Source organism: Meles meles, chromosome 16, assembly GCF_922984935.1.
Source record: "Meles meles chromosome 16, mMelMel3.1 paternal haplotype, whole genome shotgun sequence".
Taxonomy (NCBI): Eukaryota; Metazoa; Chordata; class Mammalia; order Carnivora; family Mustelidae; genus Meles; species Meles meles.
The window spans coordinates 52,017,365-52,039,519 of NC_060081.1; the positions used below are offsets into that span (position 1 = coordinate 52,017,365).

The 22,155-nt window shown below is 44.0% G+C and overlaps 2 protein-coding genes across 2 annotated transcripts in view; both read right to left on the reverse strand.

The window, feature by feature from the left end:
• CDS2 (CDP-diacylglycerol synthase 2) overlaps positions 1-19,915 on the reverse strand; it is a 63,250-nt gene extending 43,335 nt beyond the window's left edge. The window contains exon 1 of the mRNA XM_045980694.1: positions 19,620-19,915. Coding sequence (XP_045836650.1) covers positions 19,620-19,676 — 57 coding nt within the window. The 5' untranslated portion in view covers positions 19,677-19,915. The remainder of the gene's footprint in view (positions 1-19,619) is intronic.
• On the reverse strand, positions 4,550-4,900 carry LOC123927092 (ATP synthase F(0) complex subunit C2, mitochondrial-like). Its single transcript, XM_045981626.1, has one exon. It carries the CDS (start codon positions 4,898-4,900, stop codon positions 4,550-4,552), a length of 351 nt encoding a protein of 116 aa, XP_045837582.1.
• Positions 19,916-22,155: the final 2,240 nt, after the last annotated feature.

Genomic DNA, 22,155 nt, shown 5'->3' on the forward strand with positions numbered 1-22,155 from the left:
AAGCTTTCTTATAAATGTTCGGGGTTGCAAATCTTCTACCAAAAGATTATTATGCACCTCTGCAATGAGGACACTTATTTAACGACGTCATCCAAGGTTTTCTTTGTTAAAAAAAAAAACTAAGCTGAGTAAAATTTAAATAAATAAATTTAAATAAATCTTAAATAAAGATTTTATTGGCCGTATCCAATGATGCATGAATACAGCAGCATCCCATCTAGCAGACAGAAAGGAGCTCTGAGATGCTGTACAAAATGAAAGACTTTTATAGACAGAAGTGAGTAGGAATAAGGAAGTCATGCTAAGCCAAAGCAGACTGGCTACTGTGAGGTCATTTTCCTTTAGGGGATGACAAGGGTCTATCAGGCAGATTACCTAACTGGTGCTGTCAGATGACTTTTGACTAGATTCCATTTCTGGGACATCTGAAACTAATTAAGTCTCAGTTTGGTGATGTAAGGCTTAGCATAAGGGACTCCATTAGGGGACTCCATTAGGGGCCTGCTATCTTGTTTTCAGTGCCTGAAATCTCAATTGTTCTGCCTGGGCAGGACTCAGGCACTAATGAGTGAAGATGCTATCTGCCCCAATAATACAGACTTCGAGCTTCAGTGCTCAAATGTGAATCCCAGAGGATCCTCCCTCATTCTCAGGCCACTACAGACCCGTCTTCAGAGTGTTTCCAAGCTGTCTCTCTCCCAGATAACTCTATCAAGGATGGAGAACGCAGATGGCCCAGGCTCTTAGAACTAGGCCTGACCTAAGAATGGACACAGCGAGTGAGCAACTCACTGTACGAGAGGGTCCTCAGACTCAGTGCCCACTCAAGGGCTTCTAGAAATGCACAGTTAAACATCAGTCCCTGCTGTTCCAGAGCCATTTTACTCCAAGAGGTCCTGGCTTGGAGCAATAAGCTCTCAACCAGAAAGGCTTGAGATCAGCAGGACCAACAAGACACACAGGCCCTGCAGGCAGGTATTCTGAGGCCTGAGGAGACAGGTGAGAAGAACTCTATCTACAGGCTTCTACACACAGAGAAAGAAATGTGAGTCATCATACTTTGCAGCTGGTGATAGTGGGGAGCTGTCTATATCTAGTCCAATTCACCTTCACACCTGCATGCCAACTATGCACGTGTAGAGTTTCATTCTATTTAGGGGGATGCAGAGGATGAATACCATGAAAGGCTCCAAATCACACAACTTCCAAAATAATAAGCAAATGTGTACTACTCATCGTCACAAAAACATTCTCAGTACTTAAGAACTGTAATCCTAGAATTCACTAAAGCTACATTCATTAATAATGAATATCAATCCCACAAACAAAAGTAAGAGGGAGTGGTGAACTAGAAAAGAACAAACCAAAAAAAAAAAAAGGCTGCAACTGACTTTCCAAAGAAGCAAGTCTATCTCAAGGAGAAGAGTACCCCCAGAAGAATGGGGAAAGGGGGAAAGCAGTACGAGCTGTGTGATCTTAGGAGAGATCATGTCACCTCTGGGCCTCAGCTTTTTCATCTGTAAGACAGAAACAATTCCTATCTCAGGGGTATTGGTGTTTTTTGAGCTGTGGATTGAAACCTACTGGGTCTTAAAATTAGTTCAGCGGATCACAACTAGCAAAAAATAAAATAAAATATCGTGCCAGGAGTCAGGATAATTCTGAAAAGGGTACACATCATGCTAACATAATGTGGTACTTCAGTACTAGAAATAAATACTGACATGCCAATATTTTCTTTTTGCTCTCCAACACTAAACTACACTCAACAAATTCCTCCTGAAACCAGAAGCCTGGTTCTCACTGCCCAACCAGTTGCTAATCTTCACAGCTGACTTAGCCCTACTCCACCTTCTGACAACCATATGTGCTAGGGACAAGCCAAGTGTGACAGTAACCAGGAGCTTCTGACCAAGTCAGCAGGAGGGTTGTGCTTTCCAGTTTTCTCATCCCAGGGACAGTCAGTTTTGCCTCCCTTCCAGAAATCATCATGACCGATCGACACACATCCTTTAATGAATCTTGTGGGAGATAAAGAACTCCAAGACAAGGAGCCCAACCCCAGAGACTTTATTTGCTGATGAGAAAGCACCTAACCAGAATTTGAATAGTCAAGTCCCATAGAAGACTGGAGAAGGAAGGAAGATGATGAAATGGAGGGCAGGAGCAGAGAGGGTTCCACGAGAAGCTGGGGCTGAAGCGAGCATCAGGGGGTAAGGCCTCCACACCACAAAGGCCTCACCTTGGTGAGGACTCCAGGGCCCATGCTAAGATGCCCCTGCTTCCAGCATGCAGGCCCCAAAGAACTCTGTGGCCACTAATCCACCTCCTCTCTCCAAGACAGGTGCAGAGTAAGGCAAGTGCTCCCCCCCACCCTGTTGGCTAACCCTGAGATGCTCACAGGTCCTCCTCTGTTACAGGCTCTGTGGCCAACCCATGGAAGGAAATGACTAGGGAGACCAGGAGGCCAGGAAGGCAGAATGGTTAAAGCAAAGAGCATGGAACTCAGGTTCAGCCTACCTGGGTTCAAATTCTGACTTGAAGTTCAGGCTTTTTTGCTCATCCCTGTAAAACAAGAGCCAATACTTCTGATCATCCAGGAAGCCTGCCTCTGGATACATATACAAGTCACCAGATGATCATGGTATGACCAGGACGGTATGACTGGGATGTGTAATCACATCACAGCCCTGCTGAACAGCGCCCCCTGGCCCTCAGGGATCACACACCTGCAGGGATCACTGCAGCATGTCTGAAAAATCAGATCTTTCAGCTTCCTTAACTATGAGAAACAAAACAAAACAAAACTCTTACAAATCAATAAAATGTGCCCATGCCCACATGAAAAAAAATCAGCAAGAGACAATTTGCCAAATACAATAACCTGTACACTTATTTAACCTCACTAATAATCAATGTCATAAAAAATAAACTGGCCATAGAAGCCATTTTCTCACATCAGACTGAACAGATCAAAAGAACATTCATGGTGGACCAGGCTTGGAGAAAACCCGTAAGCTCATACAGTACTCACACTAATGTAAATTAGTATGACCTTTCTGAAAGACAGTTTGGAAATAGGTATTAAGAACCTTTAAATGGTTCACATCTCCTCTGATCTAGTCATTCCTTGGCAAGAAATATATCCAAAGTGAGTATCTATAGAAATACTTCATTTACATGAGGATGTTCATCATGTCCTTATAAGAAGAAACAACTGGGGGGCACCTGGGTGGCTCAGTGGGTTAAGGCCTCTGCCTTCAGCTCAGGTCATGATCCCAGGGTCCTAGGATCGAGCCCCGCATCGGGCTCTCTGCTCAGCGGGGAGCCTGCTTCTCCCTCTCTCTATGCCTGCCTCTCTGCCTACTTGTGATCTCTGTCTGTCAAATAAATAAATAAAATCTTTAAAAAAAAAAAAGAAGAAGAAGAAACAACTGGGGCCCCTGGGTGGCTCAGATGGTTAAGCGTTTGCTTTCGACTCCAGTCTTGACCCCAGGGTCCTGGGATGGAGCCCCATGTTGGGCTCCCTGCTCAGCGGGGAGTAGGCTTCTCCCTACCCTCTGCCTCTACCCCTGCTCATGTGTGTTCTCACTCTCTCTCTCAAATAAATACAATCTTTAACAAAAAAAAAAAAAAAAGAAGAAGAAGAAACAACTTATATGATCTACTTAACAAAGATAGGGAAAAACACCAAGCAGCCATAGAAAAAAGATAAGCAGGGCACAATAAAAATATTATCAACAGTTATATTCTAAGTAGTAAAATTAAAGGTAATTTAAATTTTTAAATATTTTCCCATCAGCTCCACATTTTCCACCAAACAAGTATTGTTTCTGTACTTTGAAAAAGTGCCAAATGGATATATCTAAGCTTCTCAACTCCTCTGTACTGGCTTCACCCTAAAACTTTCTGGCCTGGCCCTCAGGCCTTTCCACTGGGACCCCTGACTTATTCTTGGTCCATCTTTCCAGACACATTCCTTCTCCTTCAGCTCAAATGTCACCACCCCACAAGCCCTTCCTCTGTCCTTGCCCCCAAGCCATGCTAAATAGGTCAGAATGATGAGCAAGCCCCAGTCCCACATGGATAACCATAGGAGGCAATAGGAGATTCTGCAAAGTAACCAAAACAACCAGCCCGTGAGGTCAGCTTTCCCAACCACATTATCTACCTAAACTCGTCAAAGCTAAGAGACATTTGTGATGAATGAAGATGAAAATCTTCAGGAAATTCCCAGGAAAAAATTCTTCTTGGAAAATTTCCCTGGAAAAAAAAGGGGTCCCTGAAAAATCTCAGACCATCTTGGTTTTCCACCCCCATCTTGATCCCCTGGACACTAAAAGTCTTTGGTTTTCCGACTTCAAATAATGGCTCATTCTTATACTTTGGATTTTCTTTTCTCTTATTAATACAGGATTTATCAGGATTTATTTGCCTTCCCTCTGTCAAACCCTGAGCTAACCACTTTCCCCAGGCTGCCTGGGGAGGTGTAAGAAAAGGAACATACAAGGTAGAGGAAACACAGGAGAAAGATGGAGGCACAGGTCCTTCACATAGTGAAGAGGACGAGAAAGGCCACCATAAGGCAAAAGAGCCCCATGGCCTCCCAGAGGGCAAAGCCCAGAATGGCGTAGGGGAAGACCTGTTGCTTCAGAGACAGGTTCCTGACATGACCAATGATGAAATTCCCAAACACAGTCCCAGTTCCAGCCCCAGAGCCAGCCCCGCCTACCATGGCAGCCCCAACCCCCATGCACTTGGCTGCTGTGCCGATGTCCCTTGAAATGGCTCTGATACAGCTGTGACTGGGAATCAGTGAGGTCAGGGGACACAGGGCTGCCAAGCTGCTGAGGCTCTTATCTGTCAGTGTTTCCAGTGCTTTAAGCACTGCTGTAGACATTAATCGGCTCAAGGGCTGAGATGCCCCTGCCCAAGAAGGGGTTCAGGGAATGAGGGGCTGTGGCAGGAGAGCTGCTCCCAGTGCACAGACGACAGGGAACTCATATTCTGAATATTTTAAGACCAATGAGAAATGTTAAGAGTTGTGTGTTAGAACACCAAACCTCGTAATGCAGATAATTCTTCCTGAGATCTAGGAAAGAGGATCTAACCACAGCTCCTAGGACTCAAGCAGGACCCTCTAGAATGATACGATGTCACTTGTCTAATAAGCCTCTAGGAAAGGCTGATATCTCTGGAAGAAATGGTTCTTGGTCAGAAGTGCTCAATGTAGTGTGTTTTCAACAGACCACTATGTGAAAATTAAAAATTCTCTGTACAGAGAATTCTGTGGAGCAGACAGAAGATAGAAATGGCAGCTGTTCAAGAGAAAACTGAGAGTCTGGCTGGCATCCCTGTGAGAAAACAAAGCCCATGTGGCCCTTGTTCTCCCAAATCTATAGGGGGTGACAGACGTCACCCTCAACACAGCACAGACCAGATTGCAGTAGGAGATTCTACTTAAAGTAGCCAGTGAAGGAGGTCTTCGGACTTCTACTAACTTCCCTCATACTTAAAAAGTAAGGTGGGACACTACACACCGACAGTTGAAGGGAATACAGAGGATTTATGATTTATGCCTTCAGAGGGAAGCCCCTGGAAAAACTGGCTCAAGGGAATCAGAATGCACGCTGGCTGGTCAATCCCCTTGAGCCGCTTCTCGACTGATTATTTTTCTACCAATAACCTCTTATTTAGAAGACTTATTATTTTGAAGACTGAGTGTATCAGTAACCGATTCATTCTGAAGGGAAGTGCCCCATCACACTAAGAATCTAACCATGGCATCTTTGTTAGGCCCTTCGGGTAGGAGAGCGTGGCCAGGACCTGCACCACCGCCAGCAAGTCGCTGTTCCAACATCTAGGGAATGTACATTTCTATTGCAATAGTGGAAAGAGGCTGCATGTGTGATAATTTTTATCCAAAGTCATCTAGTTAAAGCAGCACCAGTGCTGGCTATCTTTAACATCATTTCCGTACAATCTCATAAGAATTAAGACATCATTTTAGGGGCATCTGACTGGCTCAGTCAGTAGAGCACGCAACTCTTGATCTCAGGGTTTTGAGTCTGAGCCTCAGGTCGGGGGTAAAGATGACTTTAAGAAAAGGAGGGACTGCCTGGGTGGTTCAGTCGGTGAAGCATCTGACTCTTGATTTTGGCTCTGGTCATGACCTCGGGTCTTGGGAGCTTCTGACTTGCAGGGAGCTTTCTAGATATTATTCCTTTGTTTGCCAGACATTTATGGCACACTAATCAACAGATCTTCAAGGCCTGTGCCTTGAGGATGCTCCCTCTAAGCCACAGGCAGCTACCTGTGCTTGATCCCTGCCCTTCTTTCCCATCCTCACACCTACAAAACAGTCCCTCTTTTCTCCTTGTCTAGCTGCCAGTGAGCCAGCTGCCTACCACCACCAGAGGAGACTCTCGCCTGCCACAGTTGAACACTTCTACTCTCCAATCTCATCTTCCCACAGCTTTGCTTCTTCACTGCTTTGCAGAATGCCTGCCAATTTTTCACAGGCATCTTCAGGCCTATGGAAGTGCTCAAAGTTCTCTGTTTGTTCCAACATCTATTCTCCTTTCCTTCCATTATAACAGGAACCCCAGGGATTAATCAAGCACATGGCCACCTAGAAAGGGCATTTCCCAGCTTCCCTTGCAGCCAGGCAAGGACATGTGACAGAGTTCTGACCAATGGGGTGGATGCAGAAACAGTGCATTTTCTAGGAAGAGTCCTTACAGGAAAGGAACAGGCGTTTCCTCTTCTTCCGTTCTTCCTGTTTGAAATATGGATGTGATGGCTGGAATTCCAGCAGGCATCCTGTACTAGGGCTGGAAGTCACACACTCAGGATGGTGGAACAGCCAGAGAGAAGGAACCTGAATCTTTGGCATGTGAGGAAGAAGCATATTTATACTGATATCTTGTTTAAGCCACAATCATTTGTGGTTTTCAGTCACTTGCAGCTTAACAGGACAGCAACTACTTTTTGGTACAGAAGCCTGAGACTTTGCAGTAATGTTTAAAGAAACAGGTTATAAACACACATAGTACTAGTTACTTCATAAGGTAACAGAGACTTAAAAATTTAAGACTGGGGCACCTGTGTGGCTCAGTCAGTTAACTGTCTGCCTTCAGCCCAGGTCATGATTCCAGGGTCCTAGGACTGAGTTCCACATTAGACTCCCTGCTCTGCTTATCCCTCTGCCTGCTCCTCTCTCTGCTCGCTCTCTCCCTGCTCTCTGTCGAATAAATAAATAAAATATTTTTAAAATATATAAGAACTTGGGGCACCTGGGTGGCTCAGTGGGTTAAGCCTCTGCCTTCGGCTTGGGTCATGATTCCAGGGTCCTGGGATCGAGCCCCACATCAGGCTCTCTACTCAGTGGGGAGCCTGCTTCCCCCTCTCTCTCTGCGTGCCTCTCTGCCTCCTTGTGATCTCTGTCTGTCAAATAAATAAATAAAATCTTAAAAAAAATAAAAATATATAAGAACTTAGCAAAATCCACAAAATGGAAAATGTATAAAGGTTTACTGTTCAGGAAAAACTTAGGTCCTATCACCTTCTGAGATACCATCTTCCATGAAAGGATTTTTGGACCATTGTGCGAAATAATGTTGGCAAGATAAAACCTTGTCTGCTCCCCATTCTATTTGACCTCTCCATGGTACCTGACACAGCTTTTCTTTCTTCTCAAAAACGTGTTCTTTCAGGATCTGGTAGCACACCACCCTCTTCTGACTCTTCCCTGATCTCCTATCCAGCATCCTCTCCTCCATCAGTCAACTGCAATCGAACACAGGCACTTCCCATGATCAGTTGTCAGCTCTTGCCCTTCTTAATGTCAACAGCAGAAGCCCAGAATTCACAGGTGCCATCAATCAAGAGGAAGCATGTTTATTCTTCACCCCAAACACGGAACAACAAAAGTGTTGCAACTGGCTGCTTCTAAGTAAGATGAGCTCAGTCTCTCAAAACTGAAAACTTCCTGTTGATGAAAGCAGACAGGGCGCATGCCTTTTGACCTCAATATCCCACTGAAATGAATGTCAGTAAGCATAGTAAGGAATAAAACCATGTTCTTTTAGGCAGAAATAGTAAGGGACAGGGACCAACCACATATAAAAGATTTCGAGAAATTTCTGGATAATAGTGTAGATTGAAGAACTAAGATGGGGGATATAAAACAAAGTGTGTAGCCAAGAGGATATACTTCAGAAAGGCTCCAGAGAAAGTAGCAGCCCTCTGCTACCCTGGAGGAGTTCTAGACTGAGATCTGACATATGGGATGGTAGATGAGATTTAGGAGGTGTGGCTCCCCATCCGTTCAACCTAAAGTGAAGTCTATCAAGCAACAGGCCCCATCTAAGCACACGGAGGTCTCAGACAGAGTCCCAGTCAGGAGAGAGGTAAGCCCAGACATTGCTGCTCATTCTCTCCTTGTCCAAATGGAGAGAATTTGGACAAGTAAAATAAGATTTTACTTATTTGGGTTATCCTGCCCTGTTCATCCCGACCCTCTTCCACAATTGTCCTTGAAGGGGAGAGGGATGGAAGATAACCTCTAGTGCATGGTAACCAGACCCAATGATGCTACTGGACATCAAACTGTGATACAGACTCTAGGCTGCGTACAAGGACTAGCAACTGGATGGGCTTGGTGCCGCCTGCCTTGGGAGGAAGCAGTTGTGTCCTGCAGACCAGAAGAAAAGACTGGCTCAAGCAAGTACACCCTGCAACACCCCCCACTTCATACAGTGCACATGACCCTCAATATGATGTTTTCAGTCAACATTTATTAAGAAACAAATATTTGTGTCTCAAAAACCCATCTGAAGGGTGCCTGGGTGGCTCAGTCATTAAGCATCTGCCTTCAGCTCAGGTCATGATCCCAGGGTCTTGGGATCGAGCCCTGCATACAGCTCCCCGCTCAGTGGGAATTCTGCTTCTCCCTCTCCCACTCCCCCTGCTTGTGTTCCCTCTCTCGCTGTCTTTCTCTATGTCAAATAAGTAAAATCTTTAAAAAAAAAATCCATTTGACTTTTTTTTACAGACTTCTTTATTTTTAGGGAAAGAGAGAGTGAAAAAGAGCACAGGGTGGGGGGAAGGCAGGGGCAGAGGGAGAGGCAGAATCTCAAGCAGACTCACCTGAGATTACAATCTGAGCCAAAATCAAGAGTGTGAGACACTTAACTGACTGAGCCACCCAGGCACCCGCATTTTAGACTTTTAACAAAACAATACATGGGGAAATTTTAGAGTTACATTCCAAATAACAGTGGCAGGAGGTCAGAATTAATAGATTTCAAAACATTAATCAAAATTCAAAAGGAATGTATGGTCTTCAGATTACTGGTATTTTGAGAGTGGTCACACTGACAACATATGCTTTATGAATAAACAATAAGAGGCTTTCTTTTAGAAAAAAAAAAAAAGAAAATGACCTGATGTCTTATAGTACCATATAAAGAAATTTTTAATGTAACAACCAGAGTGAAATAAAGCTATACTCTGTAGTTTCTTCATCCTAAAGCATGGTCTACAAGAAGATGAAAGCTTGCCAGTTCAGGAAGCTCTATTACAACCCCAAACAACACCCAGTCTGACGATCCACCCGACAATGGATCCCATTATTATGGCGACCATATAAGGTGTCCTCCAAACTGGGACACTGCAGAGCAAAGGAAAGTATCACCCACCTCATCCACAGCCATTAGCAATGACTGCTTCAACCCTTCTCTTCCTTGGTGAGTAATACAGTTCATTAAGGCTGCAGTTCTTGCCTTTTTTCTCAAGATTTTATTTATTTATTTGACAGAGAGAGTGCATGCACAAGCAGGTGGAGCAGCAAGTAGAGGAAGAGGAAGAAGCAGACTCCCCTTCCAGCAGGGAGCTGGCTACAGGACGAAATCCCAGGACCCTGGGATCATGACCTGAGCTGAAGGCAGATGCTTAACTGACTGAGCCACCCAGGCACGTCCCTCTCTACACTCATAATTATTGAGGACCTCAGTAGCTGTCTATATAATTTACATCAATCAATACCTCCCATTATTAGATATTAAAACAGAAATTCCCAAAATACAAGAAAACACAAGTGTGGCATTTCCTCAAGAAATTAAACACAGAATTACCACATGACCCAGCAATTCCATTTTAGGGTCTATGCCCAAAAGAACTAAAGCAGAGATCCCAATAGATATTTGTACACCCATGTTCACGGCAGCATTATTCACAATTTAGGTTGTTCCCAGGCTAGGGCTACTGCAGAGAACACCGCTTTCAATATTCTAGAACTTGTCATTTAGTGAACATTATGAACATTATGTACAGATTTCTATCAAGTAATCACCTGTGAATGTTCATAGGATTTGTGTATACATAGGTTTTTTGTTTTTTTTTTAATATTTTACTTATTTGAGAGAGAAAGCACATACATGAGTCACATGGGGGAGAACAGATGGAGAGGGAAAGAATCTCAAGCAGACTCCAAGCTTAGCACGGAACCCAGGCCAACATGGGGCTCGATCTCACAACCCTGAAATCATGACCTGAACCGAAACCAAGAGTTGGACACCCAACCAACTGAGACACCCAGATGCCCCTATACATAGGTGTCAGTAAATATTTGCCAAACAGTTTTCCAGAGTGGTTTTACCAATTTATACTCCCACAAACAGTACATGAACTCCACATACTTGTCATCCCTTAGTATTTTCAGTCCTCTTAATCTTAGCCATGCTGATGGGTGTGCAGTAGAATATCATTGCTGTTTTAATTTGCACTTCCCTAACAACTAATGATGTTGGTCACACTTTCGTATATTTATATTGACCACCTGAAGAGCCCCGTTTGTTTTTTTTTTTTTTTTAAGATTTTATTTACTTATTCAACAAAGAGAGAGAGAATACAAGCAGAAGCAGGAGAGGGAGAAGCAGGCTCCCTGCCAAGCATGGAGCCCAATGTGGGGCTCGATCCCAGGATGCTGGGATCATGACCTGAGCCAAAGGCAGATGCTTAACGACGGAGCCACCCAGGCACCCCATGAAGAGCCCCATTTAATTGAGTTGTCTTTTTTATATATTCATTTTGTAGGACTTCATTACATAGATTCTGGATATGAGTCTTATGTCAAATGTATTTTTTATCTTCTCATCTGTAGACTTCTTTTTCATCTGTAGACTTCCTTTTCATTTAGTTCTTAATTTTAATGTAGCTCTATTTACCAACTGTTTCTTTTATAATTGGTGTTTCTTTTTTCTAACTAGGGGCTTTTAAATATCACTATACCATTATCACACCAATAAAAATTAACAATTCCTTTATATTAAACTCCAATATTCAAATTTACCCAAAATTTTCACATATTTTTCCTCTTCATAGCAATTTGGTTGAATCAGGACCCAAATAAGGTCCAGAAATCATTAATATGCCTTAAGTCTTTTAATGCATAGGTTTATCATATCTATTGCTCCCCCCTTCTCTTAAAATGGGGCACAATATCTCTTTGCCATGTATTTTCTAAAGTAACCAGGTCATTTGTCCAATGGTGTTTTTCAATGTGTTCTCCTGTCCCTTGAATTTCCTGTAAATAGCCCTTAGAACTAAAGTATTGATTAGGCTCTGGTATGATTTGTGGACAAGATTCCTCCTCTAATTTGTACTTCCATCAGGAGATACCCAATATCTGGCTGTCTGATGGCAGCAGCATTGATGGTTATGGTCTTGTTCTATCAATTCAGTGGGGATTTGAATATATTGATATTCTATCACTCTTTTTCCATTTGTTCTATTAAAATAATCAACTATTTGGTTACTCTAAGGTACAGTTCCTATGGGAAAAGCATGATAGTGCCTCAGAACAACCTCATTCTACGCCCCATTATTCAGAGGAGAAAACAGAGGCAAATTATTGAGGGAGCCCAGGTTACAAACCAAGCAATCCAAGAACTCTGGGCTTGTAACCACTAGGCTCTAATGCCTCTTCTAAGATCAGGAAACATGCGAATACTCAGTATGTCTTTGTGGGGAAGGAGAGACCACAAAGATAGACACTCTCATGCAGTTAGGGTGGCTACAAATTTACTCCAGGAAGGAAATATATTAATTGTATCAAAAGCTTAGACAATGTACATCCCTTTTTAAATCAGCAGTTCTAAACATAGTACTTATCTAAGGATATGCATGTGCAGAAAGGGCTTTTTGTGTTTTGTTTTATTTCAACAAGGGTATTTCCTGCAGCTTGCTTATAATAGCAAAAAAATTAAACAACTTAAAAGCCTGATTGGTTCAATAAGTTCAAGCACAGAAACACAATGAAATGACATATAGACATTAAAAATGATGCTGGTTAAATGTTTATAGACTTGAACAATGTTCAGGGCATATTCTTAAATTTAAAAATGAGTTATAAAACAGTAGTATTCATACACAGGAATGTGCAGTGCATATACAAAGAAAGGCTATGCACCAAAATGTCAACAATAGTGGTTCTCTCTCAATGGCAGGTTTGAGGTGACTTTTTTCCTTTTTTTTGGTGCTTCTACAATGAATATCGTTTATTTTCATCTGTTTCTTTCATGGTAAGAAAAAGTTTGAAATAATGCTTATAAAAAACTTAACGAACCTTAACGGTGTGGGAAAATGCTTCTGGCAGCATAAAAAGGCAAGCTATCAGATCAGACATGGTAACTGCTATTACAGCCGTGTGCAACCACATGCATTTGAACAATGGTTGTTTCCCTGCATGATGGGACTGCAGATGGGTTTCATACTCATAGGTACACATTTCTGTGATTTCTACAATATATGCTGATGAAGTAATGAGACAGAGAAGAGCTAAAACAGATTTTGAGAAAATAAGATTTAAATAGGTAGAGGTAGGGAGAGGGGTGACAGAGAAAAAGCACAATTCAGGAAGTGGAAACAAGAGCCTAGATTGATATCACAGGGCACCAAGCAAGAGGAGGGACTGGGTAAGAGAGAAGACCTTATAGTCTTCAACAGCCAGGATTTCTTTTTTCAGAGCTGTCAGAGGATAGAAAGGATAGATGGACTAGAAATGAAGTAATATACAAGAGCGACAGGTAAGGAATCCAGGTTAACACGTGGTTAGAACCTATGACCTGGAAGGGGTGAGAGAGAAGACAAAGGGACCAATGGACTTAACCTAGAGCAACTTAGAGATCTGATTCTACTTGTAAAGGAGACAGAAAGAGGGTCAATGTCTAGAAAAAAAGAAGTCAGATTTGAGATAGTCACTGATTGAGGGAAATGCACCAAGGAATGTTCTGGACGTCACTGAAATCACCAGGACCAGCAGGAAACAGATTGTGGGGTAAAAGCTCTGAGAATCACCTGCTGAGGAATCTGGGGTCAATGACAGAAATCCTTTCAACATTAGGGACCCAGGAGCAGAGAGTATTGTCAGTAAATCCCAAGTCTCAACAGCTCTTTCAGCAGAGTCTTCCCGGAGAAGGCCCTGTGGTGACCCTAATACAAAGGACTTGCTGACAAAAGGTAACAAATGGACATGTGACTTTGGAAGGAGATATTGCATCCTGCACCAACAGCAGGCACTCATAAGCACTGAAACTTGGCTCAAAACGCTGCCTCTGTGGCGCACTGGGGAAGAGAGAAGGTGCAACTCACAGCGTACCCTTTGCACCTCTCAAATTTGGAACCATGCACTGCCCAGTCAAAAGGACACAATAAAGTTTAACTTTCTTGAAAAGGTCACTCAACTTAGTCGGCCCTATGCCATCCCCACTGCTGGGGCAAACAGCATGAGAACAAAGACTGGGGACTGGCAGGGAGCTGCCTAATGGATCCAGCCTACCATCGCTGGCACTGCACCACCACACACAAGGCTTGCAAGGCAAGAGCTCTGCCTAAAGCCGGGAACAAATCTGTATTAATACTAAACAAGAGTCAGGGTCTCTATGTCTCCTTCACAAACCAGAGGCAGTACAGCACATGAAAGGTTGTGCTTTCTCATGCCCATCAGCCTCCAGCACAGGTCAGGAAAGTCAGGGAGGCTGTCACAGCATGGGGAACACGAAGCCGTGTGCAGGACAGGTATTCTGCAAGCCTACTGTAAATGCAAATGAGTTCAAAACAGTCCACCTGCATGGCTCCTAGAGCAGATGGAAAAGCGTGCAAATCAGAAACACAGTAGTCCCCCGTGTCCGCAGTTTTGCTCTCCCAGGCCCGTTGCCGGCAGTCGGCCAGGGCCTGGAAGCAGGTGATCCTCCTGTGATATTGTCAGGAGGTCAACAGTAGCCAACCTCTAAGTCACGGTGCCTAAGTCACTGACCACACTTCATCTCATCACACGCGCATTTTATCATTTCACATCAACACAGGAAGGGCGAGTATAGAAGACATTTTGAGAGAGAGAACACATTCACATAACTTTTATTAGAGTATATGGTTGTAATTATTCTATTTCAATGCTGTTGTTCATTTCTTACTGTGCTAATGTGCAAATTAAGCTTTATCATAGGTAATGTAAGTCTAGGAAAAAACACAGTAGATATAGGATTCGGTACTATCTACAGTTGCAGGCATCCTCTGGGGTCCGGGAACATATCCCCTGCAGATGGCACGGGGCGGGGGGGGGGGGGGGGGGCGGGGTACTGTATGGACGCTCACATTCTTTCAATTTAAAGGATGATTACTTGCATCCTTTTGCAACTGGGAAATTAGTTACAAGATTCATTTTTTGTGCAGTTGTATTTCTTCAAATCAATGGAGAAAGAATGAAATATTTGGAGATTTGGAGCCAAAAGTGGTAAAAAAAAAAAAATCCTGAACATTTTCTTCATGAACACAGACACCAGCCCACCCTCAGAGCTAACAGAGACTGTATACAGCAGACACAGGATTCAGAGAATGTTCTGAGGAGAAGGTGTGTGGAATACTGAGTGACTGATTATTGCTGGAACAAACAATTCTGATACTAAAAGTCATCATCCAGAAAGCAGCCTCATATGCAGCTCAGTGTGAGGAGCCCACACCACACCGGGAGTTCCTTCCAAAGATACCCAAGCAACTACTCCCAGGGATGGACTTCAAAATATATAAACCACCAGTAACTGGGAAAACTGGACCTAATCAACTTTTCTGCCCATTTTTCCCCCCTCAGGATCTCCACATTACTGAGATATATATATATGAAAATATACACACACATATACTTTGAAAGACTCATTTTGCTATTGATAATAGCTATTTTGTTATTTTTCTGATTTTTTATAGCCACATAAGGAAAACAGATGGTCTTTGGGCATGCTTTTAAAGTCTATAAATTAGGGGTGCCTGGGTGGCTTAGTGGGTTCTCTGCCTTCAGCTCACGTCATGATCTCAGGGTCCAGGGACTGAGATCCACATAGGGCTCTCTGCTCAGCAGGGAGCCTGCTTCCCCCCTCTCTCTCTGCCTGCCTCTCTGCCTACTTGTGATCTCTCTCTCTGTGTCAAATAAATAAATAAAATCTTTAAAAAAAAAAAAAAACATAGTCAAAGGCATCTGGGTGGCTCAGTCGGTTAAGCATCTGCCTTTGGCTCAGGTCATGATCCCAGTGTCCTGGGAGCTAGTCCTGCATCAGGCACCCTGCTCAGTGGGAACTTGTGCACGTGCTCTCTTAAAAATAAATAAAATAAAAAAATTTTTAAAAAGAACCATAGTCAAGGTTTACTGATTTTTCAATACCTGAAGTATTTCTCAATAAAAAAAGAAGGTGAAATAGAGCATTTCTTCTACATCTGTAGTTTTATAGCTTTGAAAATAATATTTCATTATTTCAGTAATTCATTCTTAAAGTCACAAAAACATTTTAATTATTCACGACTGTCCTCAAACACATTATAGCTAGTGCAGTGAAGGGAAGATAACTGCATACAGCAATGCTGTTTCTACAAATAAAGCCTGTCTGTGATTCTGAGCATCGAAAAATTCAGCAAGAAAATGAATTGAAAACACAGGTCATAGAAGGCCAAGCCCTGTCTACAACACCTTCCTTAAAAAGTGATGAATAATAGCAAAAAACTATTCCAAACACTCATAACTTGATGTTTTAATCATCTAACAAGAGTGGAAGGTGAATATTATTTTTTTCTATAACACTATATTTTGGCCAGAAACAATCTTAGCTAATAAGCTATCACAATGTAACAAACACTCGTATTCATTTAATCCACAGGAATATTCTCTGAAACACAGGCTACTTTATCATCTCCATTTTAGGGATGGACAAACAGGCTTTTACAAGTGCGTTGCTCAAAGTTACACAGCTGGTAAGTGGCACAGTCCCTGCTCCTAACGAGTGTCTTCAGTTAAACTTTAAACTCCCCTTTCTAAATGATGTCACTATTTCCTCCCCATGCCGCCTTCATCTATCTACAAAGGAAGCCTTGAAACAAGTAAACCTCTAATTTAAGTAGCACTCCAGCACCTAAATACAGCAGAGCCTTCACTATAACCTCTAAAACAAAGTCTCCTGTAATGCAAACCCAAACATAATTTTTTTTAAAGATTTTATTTATTTTTAATAAAAAAAAAAAGATTTTATTTATTTATTTGACAGACAGAGATCACAAGCAGGCAGAGAGGCAGGCAGAGAGAGAGGAGAAAGCAGGCTCCCCTCAGAGCAAAGAGCCTGATGCGGGGCTCGATCCCAGGACCACGGGATCATGACCTGAGCCGAAGGCAGAGGCTTTAACCCACTGAGCCACCCAGGCACCCCCAAAACATAAATTTTAAGATGCCAATCTTTTGGCCCATGTTTTATCCTTTTCTTTCCTAACCTCCATTGGAAAAACACGGTTGGGCGGAAAGAGGATCATTCTCAAAGCTTAAATTCCAAGTTTCTTAAATTTGGCAACAATACTGTGCTTTGGGACTTTAAAATTATAAGCACGGTTCCCAGAGAAAAACATTTCCTTTATTAGCAGTTGGCTTTGAAAATTCCATTCTAGGATGCTAAATATAACAAAATACCTCTGACTAATAAACACATTCTCCAGCTTATTTTGAAACTAATGGTTGCCTGCTTATTTACAATACAATTTTGTCACAACCATTAAGCAAATGGAACATTTTAAAGACTCTTTCAAATTTGTTCCAGTTCTTTTAATGAACTGACCTGATATTATTTTCTGAATTCTTCTACTATGAAATAAGAAAGTTCTCATTTCACAATTCATTTCTTTAAAGAAACAGCCTTGTTTTATTCTAATTTTCTTAAGTTTTAACATAAGAGTATCAGCAAAGCCAGAATCGTGGAAATAGGTTTTTCAAACTATGAAATAGAGTATTTTTACAGATTCTATACATTCATCAAAGGTACATAGAGCAGGGGCGCCTGGGTGGCTCAGTGGGTTAAGCCTCTGCCTTCGGCTCAGGTCATGATCTCAGGGTTCTGGGATCGGGCCCCGCATCGGGCTCTCTGCTCGTCGGGGAGCCTGCTTCCCCATCTCTCTGCCTGCCTCTCTGCCTGCTTGTGATCTGTCAAATAAATAAATAAAATCTTTAAAAAAAAAGGTACATAGAGCATTTCATAGTTCTTAAAATGTATCTTTATTATTAAAAATACCATACTTGGTGGTTCAGAAATACTGAGTAACAGGGCAGGGGAGGAGCTGAGTGCCTTGTTCTAGGCTAATGGACTACATCAATCAGGTTTTTAACTGAATGCATAGCTGCTGTGTTTTAGGGAACAGGCACTTAGTGGAGCTCACAACCCCAGGCATTCTGTCATTGTACAAGCTGTTCAAGGGCAGTTGTAAAAATTTAAGGTACCTTTAGCTGGACAGCTCCTCATGTTCTCCCTACCTAAAACATGGAATGAGAAAATAATTAAGACTCAACTGGAACTTTTTCTCTGGGATATGGATCCAAGGAGTGGGAAAGGTAAAAAACTTTCACCTCACAATCCCATGGCGGGGGGGGGGGGGGGGGGGGGGGGGGGGGGGGGGTGTTGTGTTTTCACCAGTAAGTATGTCTATTACAAATAGCTTTTTTATAGCCCCCTGGCTATTTTGCCTTCTTTTGTCTCCCAGTTTTCATAGCTTTTAGGCCACAAAGTCCCATTAACATTAAATCTTAAACACAGCTACCCAACCTCTAAACATCTAAATATTCATCAACTAATATATGCAGGATAGGGCAGAGTTCTTTCAGGCCCAACCAGAATATTTAATGGGAAGATAAGAGATTTCAAAGTACCGTTTCTCTGAAACTGACCCCTAAACTTGGGCTGAAACCCTAAATTTTCTCCAAAATGTATTCTAAAAATTAATATGAAGAGTGCTCCTTGAATGATCTACTGTCAACATCAGAAACAAAAAGCTTGTTTAACACCCTATTATCTTTCACCCCAAACATGCATCCTAGTATAACTGCTCTGTTGACACCCTGCCCCCAAAGTTTGTGCTTTCTTCCTTCCTGGTGTTTCCCCAACGTCCCTTTCCTCCAGTTATCAAAATCTGCAAGCTACATACATAAGTGGGTGCTGTAGGCCTGGGACGTAGTCCTGGTGTAGGACAACAGGGATTGGTGGCAACAGCTGTTCCTCGGCTCCAGCCCCATGTTAATCAGGCAAGACTACGATGGCAGATCTTCCAATTATTCACATAGGCCTGAAATTCAGTTAGGAGAAACCTTCTGGTCTTTAAAATAGCATGTGAACCAAAGAAAACATGCGCAGGACACCCAGTGGCAACCCCAAAGTTAATTAGGGTCTTCCATTCTGCCCCAGGCTCCCTCGGTCCATTCTACACATCACTGCCAGATCCATTTACCAAATACACTGCTCCTGAAGCTCGAACTATTACCGCCAAGTCTCAACCCTTACGCTGTCATTCAACGTCCACAGAACCAACCACTCTCACCTTCTTCAACTCCCCCACACAAATCTTTGACTTCAGTGAAAGGTGTCTGTCTACTCCTCTCATCCCTCACCCCCCAACCAGCTGCGTCCCCGCCAAGATGGCCTCTTTTTTACCCTCCTGCTCTACCCCATCAATGACCACACTTGAAGCAGGAAACCTACGCAGGGAGTATACCTTCCAACACCTGCTGACGACTTGAGTCAAGAGACCTCTCTGCTTAATTTAAAACCAATAGATCTCACTTTCAAGAAAGAAATGAAATCTCCTAAGAGGCAAATCCCATGGCCTTGTCCTGATAGCCGCCTCCTCGCCCAAATAACATTGTAGAGGGAAGCAGAGAGCTTTAGACCGGCTCAGATGAGTTTCCTGCCAAAGAAGGTTTTGCGGGGTCCCGATGTCTCCACACCAGGAAGGCCTCGGGGAGGTGGGGGACTAGAATGGGACCCCAACCAACGCTGCGAGGCAGGTGGCCCCGCGCAACCTCCCGCGCGCTCCTTCTTGCGCCCCGGAGATGCCATCCCTAACCAGTCCCCGGAGCCGGGGTTCCGACCTACCTCCCCCTTCACGCGCTCCGCCAAGCCCCCCACCCAAAGACCCCCGGCGCTGCCCGGGGCCGCAGTCGGCCGCGACAAAAGGGTCTGAGAGCGAGACGACCGCTCTGCGCGCGGCCCCGCGGACCTTCGGGGGGCGCCGCTGCCCGGCCGCGCCAACCCCGACGCCGCCGCTACCTTGTCCTCGGGCGCAGCGTCTGGCTCGCGGGCCGCCCTCTGCCTCAGCTCGGTCATGCTTGGAGACCCCGGCGCGACGTCGCGGCAGGCGAGAAGCGCAGCCGCCGGAGCGGGCAACTCAGTGCGGGCGCGCGCGGACTCCGCTCGGCCGGCCCCGCCCCGCCTGAGCGGCTCTCAGGACCCACCAAAGCCGGGCCGCTGGCGGTGGAACTCTGCCCCGCCCAGCGCCGCCGCCGCCCTTTCACCCGGGCGGAACACAGCCTGCTCCGGCACCGGCCCGCTCACTCCGCTAGGGAGGAGGGCCCCCGGAGCGAGCGCGCACGCGCACCGCCGCCATCACGGCCGCAGAGATCCACCAATGGCGCAAATGCATCAGGGAGGCGGTGTTCTGGGGGCGGGGAGGAGCGGAACGGAGAAGCGTGCATTGGACTAGCTGCGTGAGGAGGCGGGAAAAGGCGTGTGTTTCCTAAGGAAACTAGCCAATGGGAGCTCCGTCCTGACAGCGGAAGGCTGGCGCTGGCGCCCTGAATCCCAGGGGCAAAATGAGTAGCGGGGTCGAGAAGCGGCATCCTCCAAGCTGTAACCTGGAGGATGGTGTTTGCTCTAGGCTTCGCGTTCTCCGAGGCCAGGGCTCGTCCCGCACGCATACAGGTAGACACTTGTTAGGCCCTGAAGTGGAAAAGCCGAGGAGCCCCCAGTGTAAGAGAAGACGCCCACGTGATAAGGAAGTGAAACCCAAACTTCAGTCGGCTTTGCTTTGCCAAGCTGTCTCTAGTACTTATGGTTAATTATGCTAGCTTCTGAACCAAGTAATCGCTTTATCTCATTGAAACTGCCGGGAAGTAGATACGATTTTTATTTTACAGATAAGATCTTCCATGGTTTTTCAAATTTCCGTCTTCTGGACTGTTGAAAGACCTTTTCTTGGACAGGAATGCTGCCTACTTCGTTCGCAGTGGATCCCCTGTGTACCTGAAATATCCTTAGTATTTGAATGGATTTTAAAATTCTCCTAAAGGAAGGGCATTTGGGTGGCCTAGTCGGTTAAGCGTCTGCCCTCAGCTCAAGTAAGGATCCCAGGGCCCTAGAATTGAGCCTCGGTTGGACTCCCTGCTCAGTGGGAAGCCTGCTTCTCCCTTTCCCTCTGCCCCTCCCTCCGCTCGTGTTCTCACTTTCTCTTGCTCATTCTCCCTCCAATAAAATCATAAAAAAAAAATTATCCTAAGGAAAATTAGTTAACCAAGGTCTCATAACTACAAAGTACCCACTAGGAATTAGAACACAGATACGTTTGTTACCAAAGCCCATGATAACCATTGCACATACTTCTCGCTTCCTAAATTCGTTGTTAATACCTGTGTTGTCAAACATTGCCTTCAGCGGTCCCTATTCTCTGCTTTGTGAGTGATGTAAAACAAGTATGAAATGGGGTGCCTTCCCATAAGCATAATGTAATTTAACAAGGAGAGAAACCTGCGCAGGTAGGAGTTGCAATTTTGCAATTTTATGTTACCAGTTTTGAGCCTAGCTGTGGGTTCTGGGTACAGTAGTGAGAATTCTGAGAAAAGCATTCTATTTTCTTGATTTCTGTAAGTATATTCCAAAGTTCCTGTAACTGCTTCACAGTGAAGGTAAACTAGGTGTGGAGGAATTCTGAACTCCTGTTGTGCTTTGTTCCCTACCAACAACATTGCACAAATACTTGGGGTTTTGGCGGGGCGGGGGTGGCGAGGCGGGGACTAGACAGACATGACAGAGCACTCCTTTCAGTCCATAATTTATTCATAGAAAGCTTTGCTTTTGTATTTTATTTTGTCTTTTGTTTTGACCTTACAAAAGTAAAGAGCACAGTGATGATAATCGTAAAGCTCTTTTAATCTCTGGAGGACTCTGACCACCATTTTGACCAATGTCAGTGGTTACTTTTTCATCTAAAAACCAGACACCTCTTGAGTAAATTAAGCGAGGTTTATTATCTAAAAGATGTAGGAAGGATGTAAACACAGAGAAAGCCACAAGGTCATCCTCTGAGATAGAAATAGATAGAGATGTATCCAAATGCTCACCCTTAGGGTATTTAATTGCGAAAGCTCACAACTAAGCATGCATCAGTCCTTCCAAATCAACTGTTGCCTTTCAAACCTAGCCTAATATAAAGTAGGCTGGTAGAGCACTGCATATAAATCAGTTTGAGAATGAACAGTGTGATTACTAGGTTGGATAAGCCCTATGGTTTGGCCGGAACAAACTTCTCAGCCACTGCTCTCAGCCCTCCCAGGCTGAGCTTAAACCAAGTACATTTCTGAAGTCCATGCTGTAGAGAACAGGGAGCGGTACTCAGACCGGGGAAAGTCCTACTAATAGGCCTTTAGGCAAGCTTTAGGGTTTCTCTATGTATAAACTGTAGAAAGAAATGAAAAATAAAAATCTCCCCCTATCTCCGGCCCAAAGAAAAATTTTGATCCTTTACTTTTTTTTTTTTTTAAGATTTTATTTATTTAGGGACAACTGGGTCGCTCTGTCGGTTAAGCCACTG

Excerpts from the sequence above, each read along its gene's own strand:
- LOC123927092 (XM_045981626.1), bottom strand. The coding sequence starts at position 4,900 with ATGTCTACAGCAGTGCTTAAAGCACTGGAAACACTGACAGATAAGAGC.